We start from the raw sequence: 21,418 nt of genomic DNA, 5'->3' as shown, positions 1-21,418 counted from the left end.
CGCACGCAGTATCACGTGCCTCAAGACCGCTTTTGCGGCACTCGGAGTTCCCCTGGCCGATGAAAAAACAGTAGGTCCATTTTAAAAAATTGAATTCTTAGGAATCAATTTGGACTCCATCTCATTTCAAGCCTCACTCCCTACAGAGAAACTAGACCGTATTACACTACTCATTTCCAATTTTCTACAAATCACATCCTGCACCAAGCAGCAACTACTTCAGTTACTAGGTCACCTCAATTTCGCCACTAGAATCATCCCACAAGGCCGTTCATTTATTTCCCACCTCCTCCACCTCGCTGCATCCGTGCTATCCCTCCACCATCATATCATGTTAGACCTAGAATGCCGCTCAGAGCTTAGGCTCTGGCACCTCCTGTTATCCAACTGGAATGGCATTTCTTTTTTCTACAACGATTTCCACTCCTCACCAGAGGATTTGCAATTATACACCGATGCAGCGCCCTCTGTAGGTTTCGGGGGTTACTAAGAGGGAGATGGTTTGCAGATAATTGGCCCTTAGATTTTGTTTCCCCCCCGTTCGACACCGCCCACTCTTCAGCTTTGTTCGAATTATATCCAATCATTGTCGCGGCCTCTCTTTGGGGCCATGAATGGACCAGCCGCTCTGTTCTCATACACTCCGATAACCAGTCCACAGTCCACATCATCAATAAAGGTCGGTCAGCATCACTACCCATCATGGCTCTTCTCAGGCGTCTAACATGGCTCTCAGTCACCAATAACTTCATAATCCGAGCAGCCCATGTCCCAGGTTACCACAACACGGTAGCTGATTCACTCTCACGTTTCTCCTTCCAAAGATTCAGAGCCTTGGCACCATCCGCAGACCTCCACCCGACTCCAGTTCCTCCATTTTCCGAGATGACCTTCCCATAAACCATTCTCTCCATAACCTGGTATCCATCTCCCAAAATCACATCCTGCAAGGTATAGCTCCCTCCACACTCTCCTCCTACTGGACAGCTTGGAACAATTTCCAATCCTTTCACTCTACAGCCTGCCATTTCCGTCTCTGGACCTCGTTACACTCACCTCCTACATCAGCTACAGCCATTCTTCTCGGGCCATGCATCCACCAACCATCCGCGTCTATCTATCAGGTATACATTTTATTACTAAGCTCCTAACAGGAGTACCTCACCCCTTTGCCCAGCACTCACACGTCACCCTGCTCCTTTAGAGCCTGAGAAGGAACGAGCCACGTAATCCTCCAGGCCGCCAACCTATTACCTCTGATGTTCTCGCAGGATGCATCAACATACTCCGCTCTGGCTATGTAAACCCATCTGTAGACTCCACACTGGAAGCAATGTTTCTCTTAGCTTTCTTTGGGTTTCTAAGATGTTCAGAATTCACTACCTCTAATTCTACATTCATTCCTCACTACCATCCCTGTTTATCTGATCTGACCATTCCAGATTCCTCCACACTAGTATTCTTGCTAAAACATAGCAAAACAGACCAATTCGGCAGAACAACGCCAATTTACATGTTTAAACTCAACTCCTACCTCAGCCCTTACGAACCCTTGGTCCATCACCTCCATACCAGGCACTCCTCCCACGCCTCTCCTTCCGACCCGTTATTTACCACTGATACCGGTTCAGTCGCGACCCGTCACTGGTTCCTCTACCACCTCCGGCAAGTTCTGACCAAGGCCGGATATCCCGCAGGTAACTTCTCCGGCCATTCGTTCCGAATCGGTGCTGCTTCTTCTGCATCTAGAAGAGGCATCACCGACCACACCGTCCAACTCCTAGGGCGTTGGACTTCCCAAGCATACCACACTTACATTAGAACCAATGTCCAAGACCTCAGGAACGCCCACACATCCATGGTCCAGTAAATGTTCTAATTAATGTCTGACTAATTATGCTTTCTCTTTTGGGGTCTTGAGTGATGGTGCGTCCACAGATTACTGCCAAGACGGACGCCTATCTCCTCAGACCCTAAGCCAAATACTCAGGTCTCCATCCCCCTGGAGCCCCATGGTTATGCCTCCCCCCTCTCTGGGCTTCACGCGCCCTTCCACCCCTCATCAGGGCTACGCCCTTCCTCCCCCACCAGGGCTACGCCCTTCCTCCCCCACCAGGGCTTTGCCCTTCCCTCCCCCAGGGCCGCGCCCCCACTGGGCCCCGTCCTTCATCCCTCCCCAGGGCTACGACGCCCTCCGTCCCACACTCCCATTTGCGCCCCTTATCCAGGCTTCACATGCCCCTTCATCCCCACCTCCCCTTCCTCTGTTCTCACTCCCTCAAGCTCACCTCACCCTAGCCATCCTCTCACCATCCTCACACCTTACATCCTTCACTTACCCTCCTCACTAGATAAATCGTACCCCTTGTCTTCACTTCCTCATCCTCACCCCCTTCCTCATCACCTCCCTGTCTACACATCATCTCCTCCTCCATCTCCACTCCTACATCCCCACCCCTAAAGCCTCCCTTCCTCCCCCCCCTTCCTTCCCTTCCCTTCCTTCCCTCCATCTCCTAATCCATGCATAACCAATTCCTTTCCTGACAGGTCCATCTCCTTCTTTTCTAAATAAAGAATGTTAAACAATGTTTGGTTTGAAGGCGTGGTCTGTACTCGTGAAAAGCATTTTATGTCTTCGATCTCAATTTCCCTGAAACCATGTTCCCAGGTTTGGGAGTTCATTCAGACTTTCATCTTTGACATCCCAGGAAGCGAATCCATGGCAGTTAAATTAATGAGATCTCAACTTGCTGTTATGTAGGATGACATTTTGTTAAGGTGCATGGAAGGAGCTAGTAGGCTTCCAAGATTTCAAAAATGGGTTACCCCCCACACCCCTGTTCAATGGTTCAAGTCATCCTGATGATAGTAAAGTACACTAGCTTCCAAGAGTTACCCCCCTCCAATGGTTTGAGTCTTTGTCATGTAAGCTAAGTATACTTCAAGTGCAAACGAAAAAAGTTTTTTAATTGGTCAATATTTTTTTGCCAAAGGCTTTCTGTTAGCAACATGAATGTGGGAATGTATGTCAGCATAGCATGAGATAAATGCAACATTTAGCATGTAATGACTTATGTAATGAACTAAGATATAGATGTTTTGTGGGGTAATACTATTCAACAGAGTTCAACGTGACATAAGCAATTGATAATGTAGGAAACAGCAGTCATGAACATGGCAAATGTCAAAGCACAAATGTCTATTTGTAATTCTTGTATGCACTTTTAATTTAAGCTGTCATTTATATCAGTGTGTATGTATATGTGTATAAATATATGTGTGTGTGTGTGTGTGTATATATATGTACACACACACACACACACACACACACACACACACACACACACACACACACACACACACACACACACACACACACACACACACACACACACACACACACACACACACACACACACACACACACACACACACACACACACACACACACGGGACACGGTGCGCTTTGGTGGAAAACATCGGATTGCTGCATGGATGCCCTGCCAAGGTTACAACCTGACCTGACCATGTCTACAGCCAGCCATCTAAGAGGGCTTGAACAACACACCCAAAATGATGACACAGTGATGATGTGATGACACAGTTATTGCTGATGTATACATTTCTGCAAAGAGTGGCAAATAAAGACCCTGATTTTGTAGGCTATACGTGTTATTTCATGTACTTAACATGATTCTGTAGGCTACATGGTTGTTGTGATGATGAGGAGTTAAAGTGACCTATCTATTTGATGTATTTCAATAACTTCAATGACAACAGCTGTACCTGAGCATTTCAATGAATTAGAAAGATGACCCAAGACGACTCACCTCTGTGCATTCACATGCCATTTGAGGTACTTAATAGCTGCAATAGCAGAACATGACCCAAGATGATGAGACGATGATTAGCATGTTAATTAATTAGAAAGATGACCCAAGACGATGATTGTTAGAGTGAATCACCTCTCTTTCACTTGTAGAAGTTGGAAGTAAGTATAGAAGTAACTTATTTTTGATCAAAGTAGTTTTTCAATTCTGTAATCTCATTCACATAATATGGGCTCCAGCAGTAGTTAAATATGGTTATACTGTATACATGCATGCATGTATGTTTTTATTCTTTTTTTAATTTGTAGAAGTGATTCTATAAATAGGCGAATAAGCCTATCTAGTTTTAGTTCTCCAATAGCTGCAATAGCAGAAGCATGAGGCATGTTAATGAATTAGAAAGATGGGGGCATTATATAGGGTATTTCGTCCCGGATAGAGAATTAGTCAAAGTTCATAAGTTGTTCCCTGGGGTCATAGTAGCCAAGAACAGTTGAGATATTCTCTCCTAAATTAAGTGCATACATATCTTAGCCAGGTCCTAGACTAAGCTGAGCACCGGCCGCCACGGAGAGCCCCGTGGACCCCCGGCCGCCACGGGGACCCCCGTGGACCCCTGGCCGGTCCACGGGGACCTCGGTGGACACCTCGCCGCCACCCCCGCCACCCCCGCCACGGGGACCCCTGTGGACCCCCGGCCGTTGAAAAAAAAAACTTTGAAGATGAAACAATACTTGGGATTTTTTTTTTAAATTAACTAAAAAATGAAAAAGAAAAATTTGTATTGAAAAAAAAAATCTCCTTTTGAAAGACACAAAAACACTCACTTTGAAAAAAAAAATCTTTGAAAAAAAAAATTTATTTGAAAAAAAAAAACTCATCCCTCAAAAAAAAAAATCACCCCTCAAAAAAAACCTCATCCCTCAAAAAAAAAAACTCATCCCTCAAAAAAAAAACTCATCCCTCAAAAAAAAACTCATCCCTCAAAAAAAAAAAAATCATCCCTCAAAAAAATTAACTCATCCCTCAAAAAAGAAAACTCATCCCTCAAAAAAAATAACTCATCCCTCAAAAAAAATAACTCATCCCTCAAAAAAAAAAACTCATCCCTCAAAAAAAAAAACTCATCCCTCAAAAAAAAAACTCATCCCTCAAAAAAAAAAACTCATCCCTCAAAAAAAATAACTCATCCCTCAAAAAAAAAAAACTCATCCCTCAAAAAAAAAAACTCATCCCTCAAAAAAAAAAAATCATCCCTCAAAAAAAACTCATCCCTCAAAAAAAAAAACTCATCCCTCAAAAAAAAACTCATCCCTCAAAAAAAAAAAATCATCCCTCAAAAAAAATGTTATAGCCTATGTTTTTTTTTTCCATACCAGAAAACATAAACCACCAGCTCTTAAAATAATGTACCTACCCTTAAAACAATCTACCTAGCTCTTAAAATAATGTACCTACCCTTAAAACAATCTACCTAGTAATGTCCCCTAAGGGGCTCCGTAAAAAGCAGATCAACAGTGGTCTGTGTTTTAACCCAGTAAGACCAGGAACGCATGCTGTCTCATTTTAGATTTTTTTTTAGCTATATCCAATATTTTATACTTAAGGCTATTAAAAAATAGCAGATATACAAGCTCATAGCGCGGCTATTTTTTTTGAAAAATCGTGAAAATCTGTGCAAATCTTTGGATATATTTTGTAAAACATTTTTTACTCAAATATTTGCTTTTGGGGGATTCTACAAATGTCTTCTAAATCTCAGTTTTTTTTTATTAAAACAATGATGTTGCTATAACATCAGTGGTTCTCAAACTTTCCTCATGTCAAGGACCCCCAAAATGATATGTATTTGTCCGCGGACCCCCATCTCAAAATATTTTGTTCCAGGGACCCCCAGAAGCAAAGATTTGTTAAAAATGTATATATATTCAAAGATTTTAGTTAAAAAATTAATATATTATATTCAAAGATTTGAGTTAAAAATGTATATATTATATTCAAAGATTTGCGTTAAAAATGTATATATTATATTCAAAGATTTGAGTTAAAAATGTATATTATATTCAAAGATTTGAGTTAAAAATGTATATATTATATTCAAAGATTTGAGTTAAAAATGTATATATTATATTCAAAGATTTGCACACATTTTCACAATTTAAAAAAATAAATAGCAGATCTACAAGCTCATAGCGCTATGAGCTTGTAGATCTGCTATTTTTGAATAGCCAAAGACATCTAAAGTGACACAGATGCGTTGCCGGTCTGAATGAGTTAAGAGTTACGCCTCACAGAGCAGAAATGAGCTTCCTGTAATTCTCTGGAGGGCATACAGTGAGTGCTATGTAAACACCAGGTGTGTTGCTATTGATTTGTATTTCAATTTTATTTTCTTTAACCCATTAAGACCTGAGGCCGCTTCTAAACATTTTCTAAATCCTAACAGTTTTTCGGAAAAAAATGTAAAAAAAATAATTTTCACGATTTTTCAAAAATAGCAGATCTACAAGCTCGTAGCGCGGCACTCGGTGCCGCGCTATGAGCTTGTATATCTGCTATTTTTGAATAGCCTAAATAAATCTAAAAGTGACACAGATGCGTTCCAGGTATTAATGGGTTAATGGATTACGGTTTGTCATTAGGCCACAGTGCTGACTGGAGACTATTTTTATTTCATTTGTTTCTGTGTAAAGAGGAAATTGGATAAGTTTGGAGAGAATAACTCGAAATACTTTTCTTTGTCTCAGTCAACACATGCTCATGTGTGTGCATGTACGTGCACTCGCTCTCTCTCTCACTCTGGCTGCATCCCAGCTCTAGAAATTAAATCCTCGTTTTCCCTCAACGATGCGAGGAGAGGAAACAAAGAAATGTGTTCTTAGAGAAATGGCACAAATGGCGACACAGCTGTAGCCTGGTAAACCCTCCCTCCGGAAATCTCAATTCCATTTCATTTCAGGAGTGAGTCTGGCCTGATCCGCCTGTCTGCAATATTGGCTGTGCTGGAGTTGGGCGGGAGTAATACCGTTGACTGACAACCCCTTCAGCCAATGATAATTTTTCCCCTTCAGCCAATCAGCAGTTCACCAGTCTTAATGTGACGCGACGGGACTTTTGAGACAGCCATACCCAAAATGGGTTGCCTTTTTCGGGTACAATGGTGTCACTGCCCGCCCCTACCGGTTCTCTAATACATTTTTTTTAAATAGGCTTTGTCATGATTAATTGACCACATATATGAAGTTAAACAACTAAATTCTATCCAAACGATATCTTATAAGTAAATTCCGTGCCTCAAAATAGAAGTTAGAGAGCTTTTTGAAGTAAAAAAATAGCGGAGAATTGGCCGCACAAGAAAAAGATGGCTGCCGTTCGTGTTTTGGGCTCACTCGAACTCGCCACCTGATTGGCCAACGTAAGCTGTCAATCACAGAACAATGAGCGACGACGCTGATAGGCGCGGCCGTTTGGCATACACAGCCAATATTGCAGAGAGGCGGTTCATGCCAGACTCACTCCAGGAATCAAATAGAAATGAGATTTCCGGAGGGAGGGTTTACCAGGCTAACACAGCTGAACCCCACCCCCCAACTCTAGGACTCTTTTTAACCCATTAAGACCTGGGACGCATCTGTGTCACGTTTTGATTTGAGCTAAAAAGTATTATTTACACTTTGGCTATTCAAAAATAGCAGATCTACAATCTCGTGGCGTGGCACTCGCAGATCTGCTATTTTTGAAAAATCGTGAAAATATGTGCAAATCTTTGAATACATATTGTTTTAATGTGAACATTTTAACTCAAATCTTTGCTTCAGGGGGGTCCCTGGAACAAAATGTTTTGATATGGGGGTCGGCCGCCAAATACACATCATTTTGGGGGTCCTTGATATGAAAAAGATTGAGAACCACTGATATAGAAACATACGTTTTTTTCAGAATACTGTTTGTTGATTTTGCAGAATCGGCCTCAGGTCTTAATGGGTTAAAAATTCTGAAATTCCACACCAACAATACTATTTAGTATGGCTAATTAGTATATGAGACTTTTGAGTGTGTCCGAAAGCTTAGTAGCTGCTTAATAGCGTGTGAAATGCATACTAAATTCTGGAAATATTAAAGTATGCAACAGTGGTCAGTGGACACTACTCTGCCGTGAATTTCCCATAATGCAATGTGGTAGTTTTGTTCCTTGCCCATAGCTCCTCAGGGATGCTTGCTAATCCTCACTCCTAGCTCCTTGGAGCGAGGAGGAACAACCGTTAAGAGAAAATGAGATCAATAAAGAGACCTGGCATGAGGGTCAAAATGGTGGACCAAGGGTATAGCCCAAGCCCCCAGAGTTGCTGAGAAACATTGAAGCTGCCACCCCAGTGGCCAAAGCTGGAACTGCAGGCGGGGAGAAATACATGCACGCGCAAAACATACTGAGAGATATTTATATTTATACATATAAATATGTAAACATATTATACATACATACATATGCATTTACATATAAATATGCATCTCGAGTGTATTTAATAAATATCTCGCGTTCAATCCTTGACACACGGGCTGCCGTAGAACGCAAAAAGGACACTAGTGCGCATGCTCATAACTCTACGGGTGGTCAAAATCGAACCAATAATTCTACTTCCGGCAGGTTTCCGGGTGCTTCAAAACGCCAGTGAGCACATTCATTGAAATGATAGCTGGGGGCGGGGCAATCCGCCCTCTAGTTATATTATACCTCTATGGTATAGCCTCTATTGGTTGGAGTGAGGATAAGAGGAGGAGCGAGGAATCATCAGGTTGTACTCAAGTACTGTACTTACTTCACTGGAGTATTTCCTATTTCCAGTACTTTTACTTCTACTCCACTGCATCTCATGGAGGCAAATAGTATACTTTTACACCACTACAATTGTTTGAAAACTTGAGTTACTAGATACTTTGCAGATATAAATTATTATATTATAAAACATACATTAACCACTTTAAACTCATTTTATACATAGGCTATTTTCAAACATTTTTGTACTTTTACTTTTGGAATTTTAAAGGTAGGGTAAGTGATTTGCTTTGGTTAAAATAAGTGTTAAATAGCTCTATATTCTGATAGTACTCATTGCTATAGAGTGTTTGTTCAGTAAAAGGAGTCTCCTTGTCTCTCCACCTCTTTATTAAACAGAAAATGCATTTTCGTTTCAGTTTCAGTTTCATTTCCAATTTTATCCAACCAGGATAGAGAACTCAATCAGGATACAGATTAAACAAGTGAGATTGGAAGTGATGACACTAAGAAATGAGCAGACAAAATTGGAACTGGAACACTATACAAATTAAGCTTAAAAATGGGTACTTTCTCCTGATTGGCTGAGATTTTGACACCTACCGAAAAATTGATTTTCTGTTTATTTAACAGCTGGAGAGACAGGGAGACATCTGTTACTGAAAAAACACTCTATAGCAATAATTACTACCAGAATATAGTATTTTAACCTTTTAACAAAATACTTTTTGTTTTAACCAAAAAATATCACTTACCCTACCTTTAAGTATATTTTGCCATCTAGCGCCCACATAGGACTTTAGAAATGCATTTGTAAACAACTAAATTGCTCTAGGTCTGTGTGCGTGCACTAAAACCACACTGATTGACTATAGAGATGTGTACACACCTACACACACACACACAAGTATACTCACACTAATAATGTCTCTAACACCCAGCCTGTCCACCCCCCCCCCCCCCCCCCCGCCTCCTCCCAACACACACACACACACACACTTTTTTTTTAATGGAGGAAGCTATAAATCACAGCATTAATTAACACATGCACACACAGTTCAATAGTTACCTAATCTCCACAGATTGGTCTTGAACCACCGCCAACAGTTTACCATTACTGTGGAGGGAGAGACAGAGAGACAGAGAGAGAGGGGGAGAGAGAGAGAGAGAGAGAGACAGAGAGAGAGAGAGAGAGAGAGAGAGAGAGAGAGAGAGAGAGAGAGAGAGAGAGAGACAGAGACAGAGAAATAGAGAGAGGGGGAGGGAGAGAGGGAGAGAGAGAGAGAGAGAGAGAACAAAGGGATGAATAAAACAGAGAGAGAGGGTCATTAATTCATTTTTATTTCTGAAGTCAATTCATTGCATTTTTCACCTCCTGTAAATGTGAAAGATGTACCAGTCAGTATATTGCAAGTTCATTACTGTTGTGATGTATGGATGTACTTCAACACCAACCACAATAATAATTTTTAAAAAAAGGAGTTAAAAACAGGGAGGGAGAGAAGGAAGAACGTAAGAGACGTGTCTAAAACCAGAAGATATTAACTCTTAGCAGAATCTGACAAGAAATCTCATCAGTGGCAGGCAAAGGAGAAGCCTGCCACTGACGAGTTTGACGAGATTTGTGTCTTCAGTGGTTTTCCACCAGATGGCGCTGTTTGCTACCCTATGAATGATGCCTCGCCTGTCAGAAAAGGATAGGATTTTTTTAAACAGCTTGTTTATTCGTGGTGGAAAAATGTTTTTATCTCCATTTCTGTTGTTTTTAGGCAAAAACAAGCCACATTCAACTGGCCACAACCAGTAGCGTCCCCAGGAATTACATTTAGGGCAGGCGAGATTTTCTTTTGCCCTCTCCCCCCCCCCCCCCCCCCTCTCACTGGACACATCTCTCAAAATTGTCGGATAGAAATGTTTAAAAAAATACAATAAGAAGTTGTCTATAAAGTAAAAAAAAACACGTCTAATAAACCACGGAGATAGAAGCAGGTTTGGAGGAAGAAGAACAGTGTAATGATTGGGAGCATTATTAGGAAAAGGTCGGTGATCATTTCGGGGAGGAGAGGATGAATAGAGAAGAGAAAGACTTTATAAAAGTAGATAAGAGGCTAAATGGAAACATCCTCGTCTAATAGTCCTCTGCTGCATCAATCTGCCTTCGTTTAACTCTGTCTTACACGACTGAATCAATAACCCATTAGAAGCAGACTTTGTGGTTTGTTTGTTATGTTGTAATGAGTACAATTAAATGATTGTACTGTGTGTGTGTGTGTGTGTGTGTGTGTGTGTGTGTGTGTGTGTGTGTGTGTGTGTGTGTGTGTGTGTGCGCCCAAAGTACACACAGGGTTGCCACACATTACAAAAGTTTTCCAAAAGTGTTTTACTCCATTTCCAGGCCTATACAGTAGCAATCATATGGTGCAATATAGAGCATTGGTTCTCAAAGTGTGGTCCGGGGACCCCGAGGGGTCCTTGAGGAGGTTCCAGGGGGTCCCTGGCTAAATGATAAGATAGTGAGGAACCAAATGGACCCTTATGGATCTGTAACTCTGAGAGTGTACAAATGGAACCAAATGGACCCTTATGGGCCTGTAACTCTGAGAGTGTACAAATGGAACCAAATGGACCCTTTTGGGTCTGTAACTCTGAGAGTGTACAAATGGAACCAAATGGACCCTTATGGGCCTGTAACTCTGAGAGTGTACAAATGGAACCAAATGGACCCTAACGGGTCCATTTGGTTCCATTTGTACACTCTCAGCGTTACATTAACATTGATTCTACAATATAAATTGGGGTCTATATATGCCATTAAATGGGGGTCTGTAGCCTCATGTATGTCAGGGGTTCCCAAAGTTGGGGTCGGGACCCCATTTGGAGTCGCCGGACACTGACAGTGTTTTTTTTTCTTTTCAACAGAATGGATGAAATACAAGCTCACAACGCGTCGCGATGCGACGCGTTGTGAGCTGGTAGATCATGTATAAATCATGTATAAAATAGGGCTGAAGTGGTTAATGTGTGTTTTATAATATAATAATTTATATATGCAAAGTAACGAGTAACTAAAGTTTTCAAATAACTGTAGTGGAGTAAAAGTACAATATTTGCCTCTGAGATGTAGTGGAGTAGAAGTGCAAGTACTGAACATTGGAAATACTCCAGTAAGGAAAAGGTAACTAAAAATTGTATTTAAGTACAGTACTTGAGTAAATGTACGTAGTTACTTTCCACCACTATACGAGTGTGTGTGTGTGTGTGTGTGTGTGTGTGTGTGTGTGTGTGTGTGTGTGTGTGTGTGTGTGTGTGTGTGTGTGTGTGTGTGTGTGTGTGTGTGTGTGTGTGTGTGTGTGTGTGTGCACTGTACCTTGCTAGCACCAGTTGCCAGTTGATCTGCTTGTTGGCCAGGCGGACCAAACCAGGAGGCAGGAAGGAGCTGGAGGGACTGAGATTGACACAGCAGTCAGCCAATGAACACACAGACACACAGAGCAGTCAGCCAATGAACACACAGACACACGGAGCAGTCAGCCAATGAACACAAAGACACACGGAGCAGTCAGCCAATGAACACAAAGACACATGGAGCAGTCAGCCAATGAACACAAAGACACATGGAGCAGTCAGCCAACGAACACAAAGACACATGGAGCAGTCAGCCAATGAACACAAAGACACATGGAGCAGTCAGCCAATGAACACAAAGACACACGGAGCAGTCAGCCAATGAACACAAAGACACACGGAGCAGTCAGCCAATGAACACAAAGACACATGGAGCAGTCAGCCAATGAACACAAAGACACATGGAGCAGTCAGCCAATGAACACAAAGACACACGGAGCAGTCAGCCAATGAACACAAAGACACACGGAGCAGTCAGCCAATGAACACAAAGACACACGGAGCAGTCAGCCAATGAGCACAAAGACACACGGAGCAGTCAGCCAATGAACACAAAGACACACGGAGCAGTCAGCCAATGAACACAAAGACACACGGAGCAGTCAGCCAATGAACACAAAGACACATGGAGCAGTCAGCCAATGAACACAAAGACACACGGAGCAGTCAGCCAATGAACACAAAGACACACAGAGCAGTCAGCCAATGAACACAAAGCAGTGAGCTTAACCTAAAGAAAGTTATTGTACACCCCACTAAGAGAAGTCAGTGTATCACAGTCGCGTAGATCTACGCGAACCGAAATAATTGCGCAGCGTGCCAGTCGCGTAGATCAGTGGTTCTCAACCCAGGGGGGGTCGCCAAATAATTTGGGGGGGGGGTCGCCAGATTTTTTGGTGAATGTGAAAAAAAAAAAAAAAAAAAAAAGTTTCTAATTTTTTTTTTATGTTATTATTAATTCATGTTTTATCAGTTAATTTACTAAATTAAAGATAAAAATATTTCATTATTAACATTAGGAACCCTAACCCTAACCCTAACCCTAATAATTATCAAATAACCTATTATAATTAAATAACCTAACCCTAACCCTAACCCTAAAACCGAAAGAAAGTAACCAAAAACCGGGAAAAAACATACCCAATCCGTCCAGAACCGCAAAAAAAAATCGCGGGAAATAATATCATTATTTTGGGGGTCGCGGCCTGAAAAGGTTGAGAACCCCTGGCGTAGATCGACGCGAAGTGGTCTTTTTTTTTTTTTTTCTCGCAGGTTCACATTTCATTGTAGGCCTCGTTCGCAGTGACACATTTCATTGTAGGCCTCGTTCGCAGTGACACATTTCATTGTAGCACACCCGGAAACGGAAATATCCGTATCCGGAGATTTTCGTTCCCACCCGCTCTCGCTCTAAATCTTCCCCTAATCCTCCATTATCTCTTGAGTTTTTTTTCTCCTCGTAGATCGCTGTTTAACATAAGCCGCGACAACTTCAAAATGGACGATCGCCGATTGAAACGGTCTTCTCTGGGCGTCTCACACAGCTACCCTGTGTGTCTACAAACAGTTTAACGTGCAATCTTAAGGTATTTAGCGAGGTCTGTGACGACGTGAAAAAAACAAAAAAACAACAATAAATCGCTGGCACTGGTGAGTACATTATGATATTAAACTCTGGCGTGGAATGTGTTAAGAGGATGTATAAAAATGACATCCTTAGCTGTTATATAGGAGGAAGGGGTGGGTTGATTGTATTCATTAATGTATCTATTTATTAGTTTGAGAAATGTAGTAATGTATGTTTTATAATAATTATTTATATCTGCAAAGTAACTAAAGTTTTCAAATAAGTGTAGTGGAGTAAAAGTATAATATTTGCCTCTGAGATGTAGCGGAGTAGAAGTATAAGTATAGACAATTGGAAATACTCCAGTAAAAGTACCTCAAAATTGTACTTAAGTACAGTACTTGAGTAAATGTACTTAGTTACTTTACACCAATGATGAAACACAAAGACACAATAAATGTACAACACATGAACACACAAAATCAATGTCCTCCCAATGGCTGTTAGATGGGCCAGCAATGGTGCTGAGATAAGCATTAATTAAGCCTATTTGTTTTCCATTTAGATTTCAATTTTAGATTAGACACATTAGTATTCAGACTTCAGACTTGGTTTACGCATTAGAACTTAGTAATTAGTTACTTGATATAGATTTGAGGTTTTTAGCATTCTTTGCAACCGTTCTGAAGCAAACAGGGCAAAGTGCACTCCTTCCTGCATGTTGTTTGAGGAGGATTGTATTATTATGCAATGGGCTTTGAAAGGAAGAATTAAAAAAGTGCCTAGTGTAGAGAACACAGTTCTTCTAGCGCCCAGCCAATTAAAAAAAATAGCAGATCTACAAGCTCACAGCGCGTCACTTCGTGTCACGCTGCGAGCTTGTAGATCTGCTATTTTTTTTTTAAACCGTGAAAGTTTGTGAACATTTTTGATTTTTTTTTGATTTTTTTAAGCGAACATTTGAACCTCAAATCTTTGCTTCTGGGGGGGGGGGGGGGGGGGTCCCTGGAACAAAACATTTTGAGATGGGGGTCCGCGGTCAAATACATATCTAAAAATGCTGCATGTCAAGGACCGCAAAAAAATTATGTATTTGGCAGGGGACCAAAATGGAGTTAAAAATGTTCAATTCAAAACATTATATTCAAAGATTTGCGCACATTTTCCACGCTAAATGTTGTTATTAGCAGATCTACAAGCTCGTATATCTGTATATAATAGCCAAAGAAATCATAAAAATGACACGCATGCATTCCTCCTGGTCTTAATGGATAAAAAGGTGTTGGGTACATTAATTATACATCCCGACAGATACAAAGGAAACGGTACTAGTGGGGGGGGACTACTATCTCACACACACACACACACACACACACACACACACACACACACACACACACACACACACACACACACACACACACACACACACACACACACACACACACACACACACACACACACACACACACACACACACACACACACACACACACACACACACACACACAAGGTTATTGATGGTTCTCGCTAACAGCCTGCTGAGAGGATATAAGTGTAGATTGCGTGCCAAAGCTTTATATTGCTTTGCACCGCAGAGCCCCGAGAACCATCTGTTCTACCATGGTGGAACGTCACGCAGAAACCTTATATCTCACGTTATATCAACTTTTTATGTTTTTCATGAATTAATCCATGAAGACCGGGAACGCATTTTTAAGATTTATTTGGCTATTTAAAAATAGCAGATCTACAAGCTCGTAGCGCGGCACCGAGTGCGCCGCGCTACGAGCTTGTAGTTCTGCTATTTTTTTTTAAATCATCGAAGATTTGTGCAAGTATTTGAATATATAAAAATTTTCAAAGCGAACATTTGTAACTCAAATCTTCGATTCGGGGGGGGGGGGACGAAACATTTTGAGATGTGGGTCCGCGGCCTTATACTGTACATATCTAAAAAAGATTTCTAAATCCTAACGGTATGTTGCTATATCAGTGGTGCACCAACTTTTCCATGTCAGGGACCACCCAAAATTATATGTATTTGGCCGTGGACCCCCCATCTCAAAATATGCTGTTCCAGGGACCCCCAGAATCAGAGTAAAAATGTTTCACTTAAAGGTCGGGTCTATAATGCTATGTCTATAATAACATTATAATGAATTATAATCCATAGACCTGGCCTTTATAAGGTCTCAACAAAAATATTAACAAGAACTCGGGACTGAATAATAACTACGTTGGATCCATAGAGCACCGAAGTCTGACGTAATTTACACATCCTACCTGGATTGCGGTTTTCCACCCCCCGTTCTGAATCCCCATAGACGTGTTTAATATCGCGTCAAATAAGAACTGTGTTCCAAAAATAAACTAATGATCCCGGCGGTTTGACTCTTATGGATATGAAGCATCAACTGACGGTGAGAAAACGCTAATGTTACTTCCGCCAAATTAGTTAAAGGGTTATTTCACTTTCAAAAAAACTTTTGGTCATTTTATCGTCTCTCCAGGCCTTTGTGAACCCCCCAGACAGTTTTTAAGTTGCTCGATTCAGTATTTAGACATTTGATATTCATTTTATCAGACACGCCCCCTTCCTATACAAACCCATTGTAACTTCAAACTCCATTTAAACCATGTTAGATTCACCAAAAACACCCGTCCTTGGTTCTGGTGACTCACCCTGCCCCCCTAATACACGAGGGGGCCGTGTTTTTTCAATTACTGTTTTCATTTATTTTAATATTTTTTTTTTTGAAAATTAAAAACATAAAATACAATAAAAAAATAAAATAAAATAAATGAAAAGAATAATCGGAAAAACACGGCCCCCTCACGCATTAGGAGGGCAGGGTGAGTCACCAGAACCAAGGACGGGTCTTTTCGACTAATCTAACATGGTTAAAATGGAGTTTAAAGTTACCATGGGTTTGTATAGGAAGGGGGCGTGTCTGATAAAATGAATATCAAATATATAAATACTGAATCGAGCAACTTAAAAACTGTCTGGGGGGCTTACAAAGGCCTGAGTAGATGATAAAATGACCAAAAGTTGTTTTGAAAGTGAAATATCCCTTTAAATTTTCGCCAGAAACAGACTATATCAAACATAAGTGACTGACTATCATTTGACAATATCGCAGAGACAGTATGTTTATTTTTGGACCACAATTCTTATATGAGACGATTCTAAGATGACCCAATGTTATTCTCCATAGAGAAATTACTTTTATTACCAGGGGATGAACGAGTGACATCAGGACTTCTGTACTCTATTGGGATCCACAGTTTCTTATTGTTTTCTCTAGGGATGCACCGAATATTTGGCCACCGAAACATATCGGCCGACAATTGTTGAAAAATGCATTTTCGGCTTTCGGCCGAAAGGGTTTTAACGCCGAAAAAATATCACCGAAAGACACCGAAACATATCGGCCGAAAGACACCGAAACATATCGGCCGAAAGACACCGAAACATAACGTCCGATATCACCGAAAGACACCGAAACAATGCTATTTTCAAAAAGTCGTGGAATAAAATGTGGAATATTATTATTATATAATTATATAAATGTTTACATTTTACAATCTTTCAGCAGTCAGTCTGGAATTAATGTATGGATTCAAAAGTGCTGAATAAATGTTTTATGGACCCATAATAGTGATTATTATTTAAGTTTTGCCATAATCATGTCTTTTGCCATAATCAGGTAGCTGATCAACATTGGTAAACAAATAAATTCATTATATATATGTATATATATTTATCATATTCGGCCTTTCGGTATTCGGTTTTCGGCCAACTGTTTTCTATTTTCGGCATTCGGTTTCGGCCAAGAATTTCCCATTCGGTGCATCCCTAGTTTTTCTCCATTATCTAAAAAGTAATGGTTGTGGACATACAAGCTTTCCAGTGGAACAGGAACAATCTGTTGTACAGTACACACAACACAGAGCCAGGTGGACTCAGATCATATCTCTGTAATCACTGTGAAGACGCTGAACATTGGACTGTCTGTGTGCTGCAGTGGATTGAATTCCATGAAGGATGAGCTGAGATTACTGGCTGTTCTGTTGTTCTACACCAGCCTGCAATACGAACTTCAACCCAGTGGTTCTCAAACTTTTTCATGTCAAGGACCCCCAAATTGACACTTATTAGCCCGCGGACCCCCAATTGAAAAGATAAGCCAGGGACCCCCATAAGAGAAGATCTTTACGGCTCTAGCAGTTATTCTCAACCATTTTAATTTCAAGGACCCCCAGTTTGACATGCATTAGGCTACGGACCCCCATTTAATTACATTTATATCTCTGGGACCCCAATTTATATTGTAAAATCAATGTTAATTCAACTCTGAGAGTGTACACATGGAACCAAATGGACCCGTTAGGGTCCATTTGGTTCCATTTGTATACTCTCAGAGTTACAGACCCATAAGGGTCCATTTGGTTCCTATCCATCATTTAGCTGGGGACCCCCTGGAACCCCCTCAAGTACCCCTGGGGGTCCCCGGACCCCACTTTGAGAACCATTGAACTATGTGACACTATTACACTATTTTACTCGGTCAGTTAAAGAGTTAAGAACAGGAAAGCATCTGTCATTTTAGATTTGAACCTTTATCTTATACTTTGGCTATTTAAAAATAGCAGATATACAAGCTCATAGAGCGGCAGTTTGTAGATCTGCTATTTTAAGGTATTTCCAAATGTCAATACTTTTACTTCTAGTCCACTACATCTCAGAGGTAAATATTGTACTTTTACTACACTACAATTATTTGAAAAGTTTAGTGACTTTGCAGATCTAAATCATTATATTATAAAACACATATTAACCACTTTAGCCCTATTTTATACATAGGATATTTGAAAAAAGCCGATCGACGCGTTGTGACCTTGTAGATCTGCAATTTTCAAACATTTTAGTACTTTAGCTTTTGGTACTTTAAGTATATTTTGATGCCAATACTTTTGTACTTTTACTCAAGTAACATTTTGAACACAGGCCTTTTAGTTGTAACGGAGTATGTTTATAATGTGGTATTGCTAGAGTACTTTTACTTAAGTAAATTATTTGAGTACTTTTTCGACCACTAGTCATGACTATTGTTATGAAGCATTATGGGTATTTATGAGTTCTTACAACTATAATTTTATACACCATTATAGACAGATTATAATGCATTATAAGTATGCTTACAATGCATAATAGACATGGGATGCATAGGAAGCGTGTTACTGCCAGTTTTGTATGGACTCAACCGTAACATAAAAGACATGATGTAGCTAAGTAGAGCTGATATTATAATGAAATGTGACTCACCTGTACCACAAATAGTGAAGGAAGAACCGGAAAGGCCCTGTAAAACATCAACGGTATAAACTTTTACAACCGCAAAACCATTTTAAATCAACAAACGTACAAACAACATAGCTAGTAGTAGCTACATACAAATACATTCACATAAAGTACTAAGTGGGGATGGGACTATAATCATTATTACCGCTTATCACAATAAAAAAACACTCACAATAATCTTATTGAGATTTTGATTTATGGTGAAATTGTCCTTAGTCATACACTAGGATGAATTAGCTGTTGTTGAGCTGCAAATTCAGTCCATTTAACCCATTAAGACCTGAAGCTGATTCTAAAAATGTCTTCTAAATCCCAACAGTATTCTGAAAAAACTTGTTTCTATATCAGTGGTTCTCAAACTTTTTCATGTCAAGGACCCCCAAAATGATATGTATTTGGCCACTGACATCTAAAAATATGTTGTTCCAGGGACCCCCCAGAAGCAAAGAATTGAGTTAAAAATGTTCGCTACAAAAAAATGTGTTGTGAGCTTGTAGATCTGCTATTTTTTGGCGAACATTACGCCCTGGGGGTGTTCAAGTGGTTGTACAAAAGTGTTGTTTTAAGTGCGATATCGTTAATCACAATCATGTTTGTCCCAATAATCATGACATGTATTTTTCATAATGGTCCCATCCCAGAGTACCATCATTCAGCTCCTTACCTGTCACTGCTTTTGCTATAACGGACGAGCTCTGCTCCTTGATTCCTCGTAGCTGAAAATAATTACAAAGTTATTTATTAAGATATAATGGCATAGATAAAACATTAAACTCTCAGAGAGAGTGTACTACAAATGGAGTGTACAAATGGAACCAAATGGACCCTTTAACACAGATTCATATTTCATCACACGACCGCGTCGCCGTGTGCCAAAAAAAACAGCCTATCTACAAGCTCACAACAACTTCAACAAGTCACATACATGTGCAATGCCTTGTTAGCTTGTAGGTCTGCTATGTTCAAATAGCAGACCTAAAGTACATAGGGATAAAGCAGTTAATGTGTGTTTTGTAATAATAATAATAATACAAATCTTCAAAGTAAGGTATTCAAATAATTGTAGTAAAAAGCACAATAATTGCCTCGGAGACATAGTGGAGCTGTGGAGTAGAAGTAATTAAGTAAACATACTGAAAATTGATAATACTGTACGTATAAATACCTCAAATTTGTACTTTAGTATAGCCTCAATGTACTTAGCTACTTTATCCACCACTGCATACAATACCAATGAACGTGCCGTGTATGTAATGACGCAGTAAATAATCCTCCAACTGTATGTTGAATGAATGAACTGTGTGACGCAGTAACACATATAGACGACGTCACACTGGTTGCAAGCGTCACACTGGTTGCAAATGAAACCCATTCTGTCAGGTCTCGCTAAGCGCCTCACTAGCCAACACACAAGCAGTGGTGGAAAGTACATTTACTCAAGTACTGTACTTAAGTAAAATTTTGAGGTATTTGTACTTTACTTGAGTATTTCCAATTTCCAATACTTTTACTCCACTACATCTCAGAGGCAAATATTGTACTTTTACTCCACTACATTTATTTGAAAACTTTAGTTACTAGTTACTTTTCAGATGTAAATTATGATATAATGAAACATACATGAACCACTTTAACCCTATTTTATACCTAGGCTATTTGAAAATAGCAGATCTACAAGCTCACAACGCGTCGCATCGCGACGCGTTGTGAGCTTGTAGATCTGCTATTTTCAAATATTTAGTACTTTTACTTTTGATACTTTAAGTACATTTTGATGCCAATACTTTTGTACTTTTACTCAAGTAAGTTTTTAATTCTGGACTTTTACTTGTAACAGAGTATTTTTATTTTGCAGTATTGGTACTTTTACTTAAGTAAAGTATTTGAGTACTTTTTCCACCACTGCACACAAGAGGGCGAAACAACAGGTTGAGAATCACCTGTGCATCCAGTCTCAATGTTGGTAAACAAATAATTGGTCTATATACATAAATATGCTGCCTAGAGTGGTAAGTATAAGTTAAATACAAGTATTGTCTTATATTTAATAAACAGAGAGAAGAAAAAAAACATCCAGGCTTTATTGTTTATATTATATTAATGTATGTAAACTTTTAGCCAAGCAAACGCCTAATCATTTATCCTCTGTCGCGCGAGGCGTCTCGCGCCGACTAAAAGCAGATCTACAAGCTCTCAACGCGTGGCTTCAGCCACGCGTTGAGAGCTTGTAGATCTGCTTTTAGTCGGCGCGAGACAAATTAAGAATCTGACATCCGAATGTATTTCCGAATGTATTTTGTATTTGTATTACACAACAGGCTTCTAGCGGGGAAAATGTTGGAATGTTGTTATAATTAATAAACATAGTACAAATATATATATTGTGATATATTAATATATTCATATTAATGTAAACTTGTATCAAAGCAACAATAATTCGTGATGATGGTCATTAGAGTGCGACGTGGCCCGCC

At 40.1% G+C, this 21,418-nt stretch overlaps 1 protein-coding gene across 1 annotated transcript in view; it reads right to left on the bottom strand.

The window, feature by feature from the left end:
• The window catches only part of nbas (NBAS subunit of NRZ tethering complex), a 245,306-nt gene that overhangs the window by 223,145 nt on the left and 743 nt on the right, over positions 1-21,418 (bottom strand). Inside the window, exons 2-5 of the mRNA XM_080452909.1 lie at positions 19,609-19,660; positions 18,909-18,945; positions 11,972-12,049; positions 9,674-9,721 (exon numbers count right to left, since the gene is read on the bottom strand). Coding sequence (XP_080309035.1) covers positions 9,674-9,721; positions 11,972-12,049; positions 18,909-18,945; positions 19,609-19,660 — 215 coding nt within the window. The remainder of the gene's footprint in view (positions 1-9,673; positions 9,722-11,971; positions 12,050-18,908; positions 18,946-19,608; positions 19,661-21,418) is intronic.

The sequence above is a fragment of the Gymnoscopelus braueri genome (assembly GCF_963280865.1).
Source record: "Gymnoscopelus braueri genome assembly, chromosome: 16".
Taxonomy (NCBI): domain Eukaryota; kingdom Metazoa; phylum Chordata; class Actinopteri; order Myctophiformes; family Myctophidae; genus Gymnoscopelus; species Gymnoscopelus braueri.
Note: the sequence above shows the minus strand (reverse complement) of the source record. Positions and strands in the feature narration are given on the sequence as shown.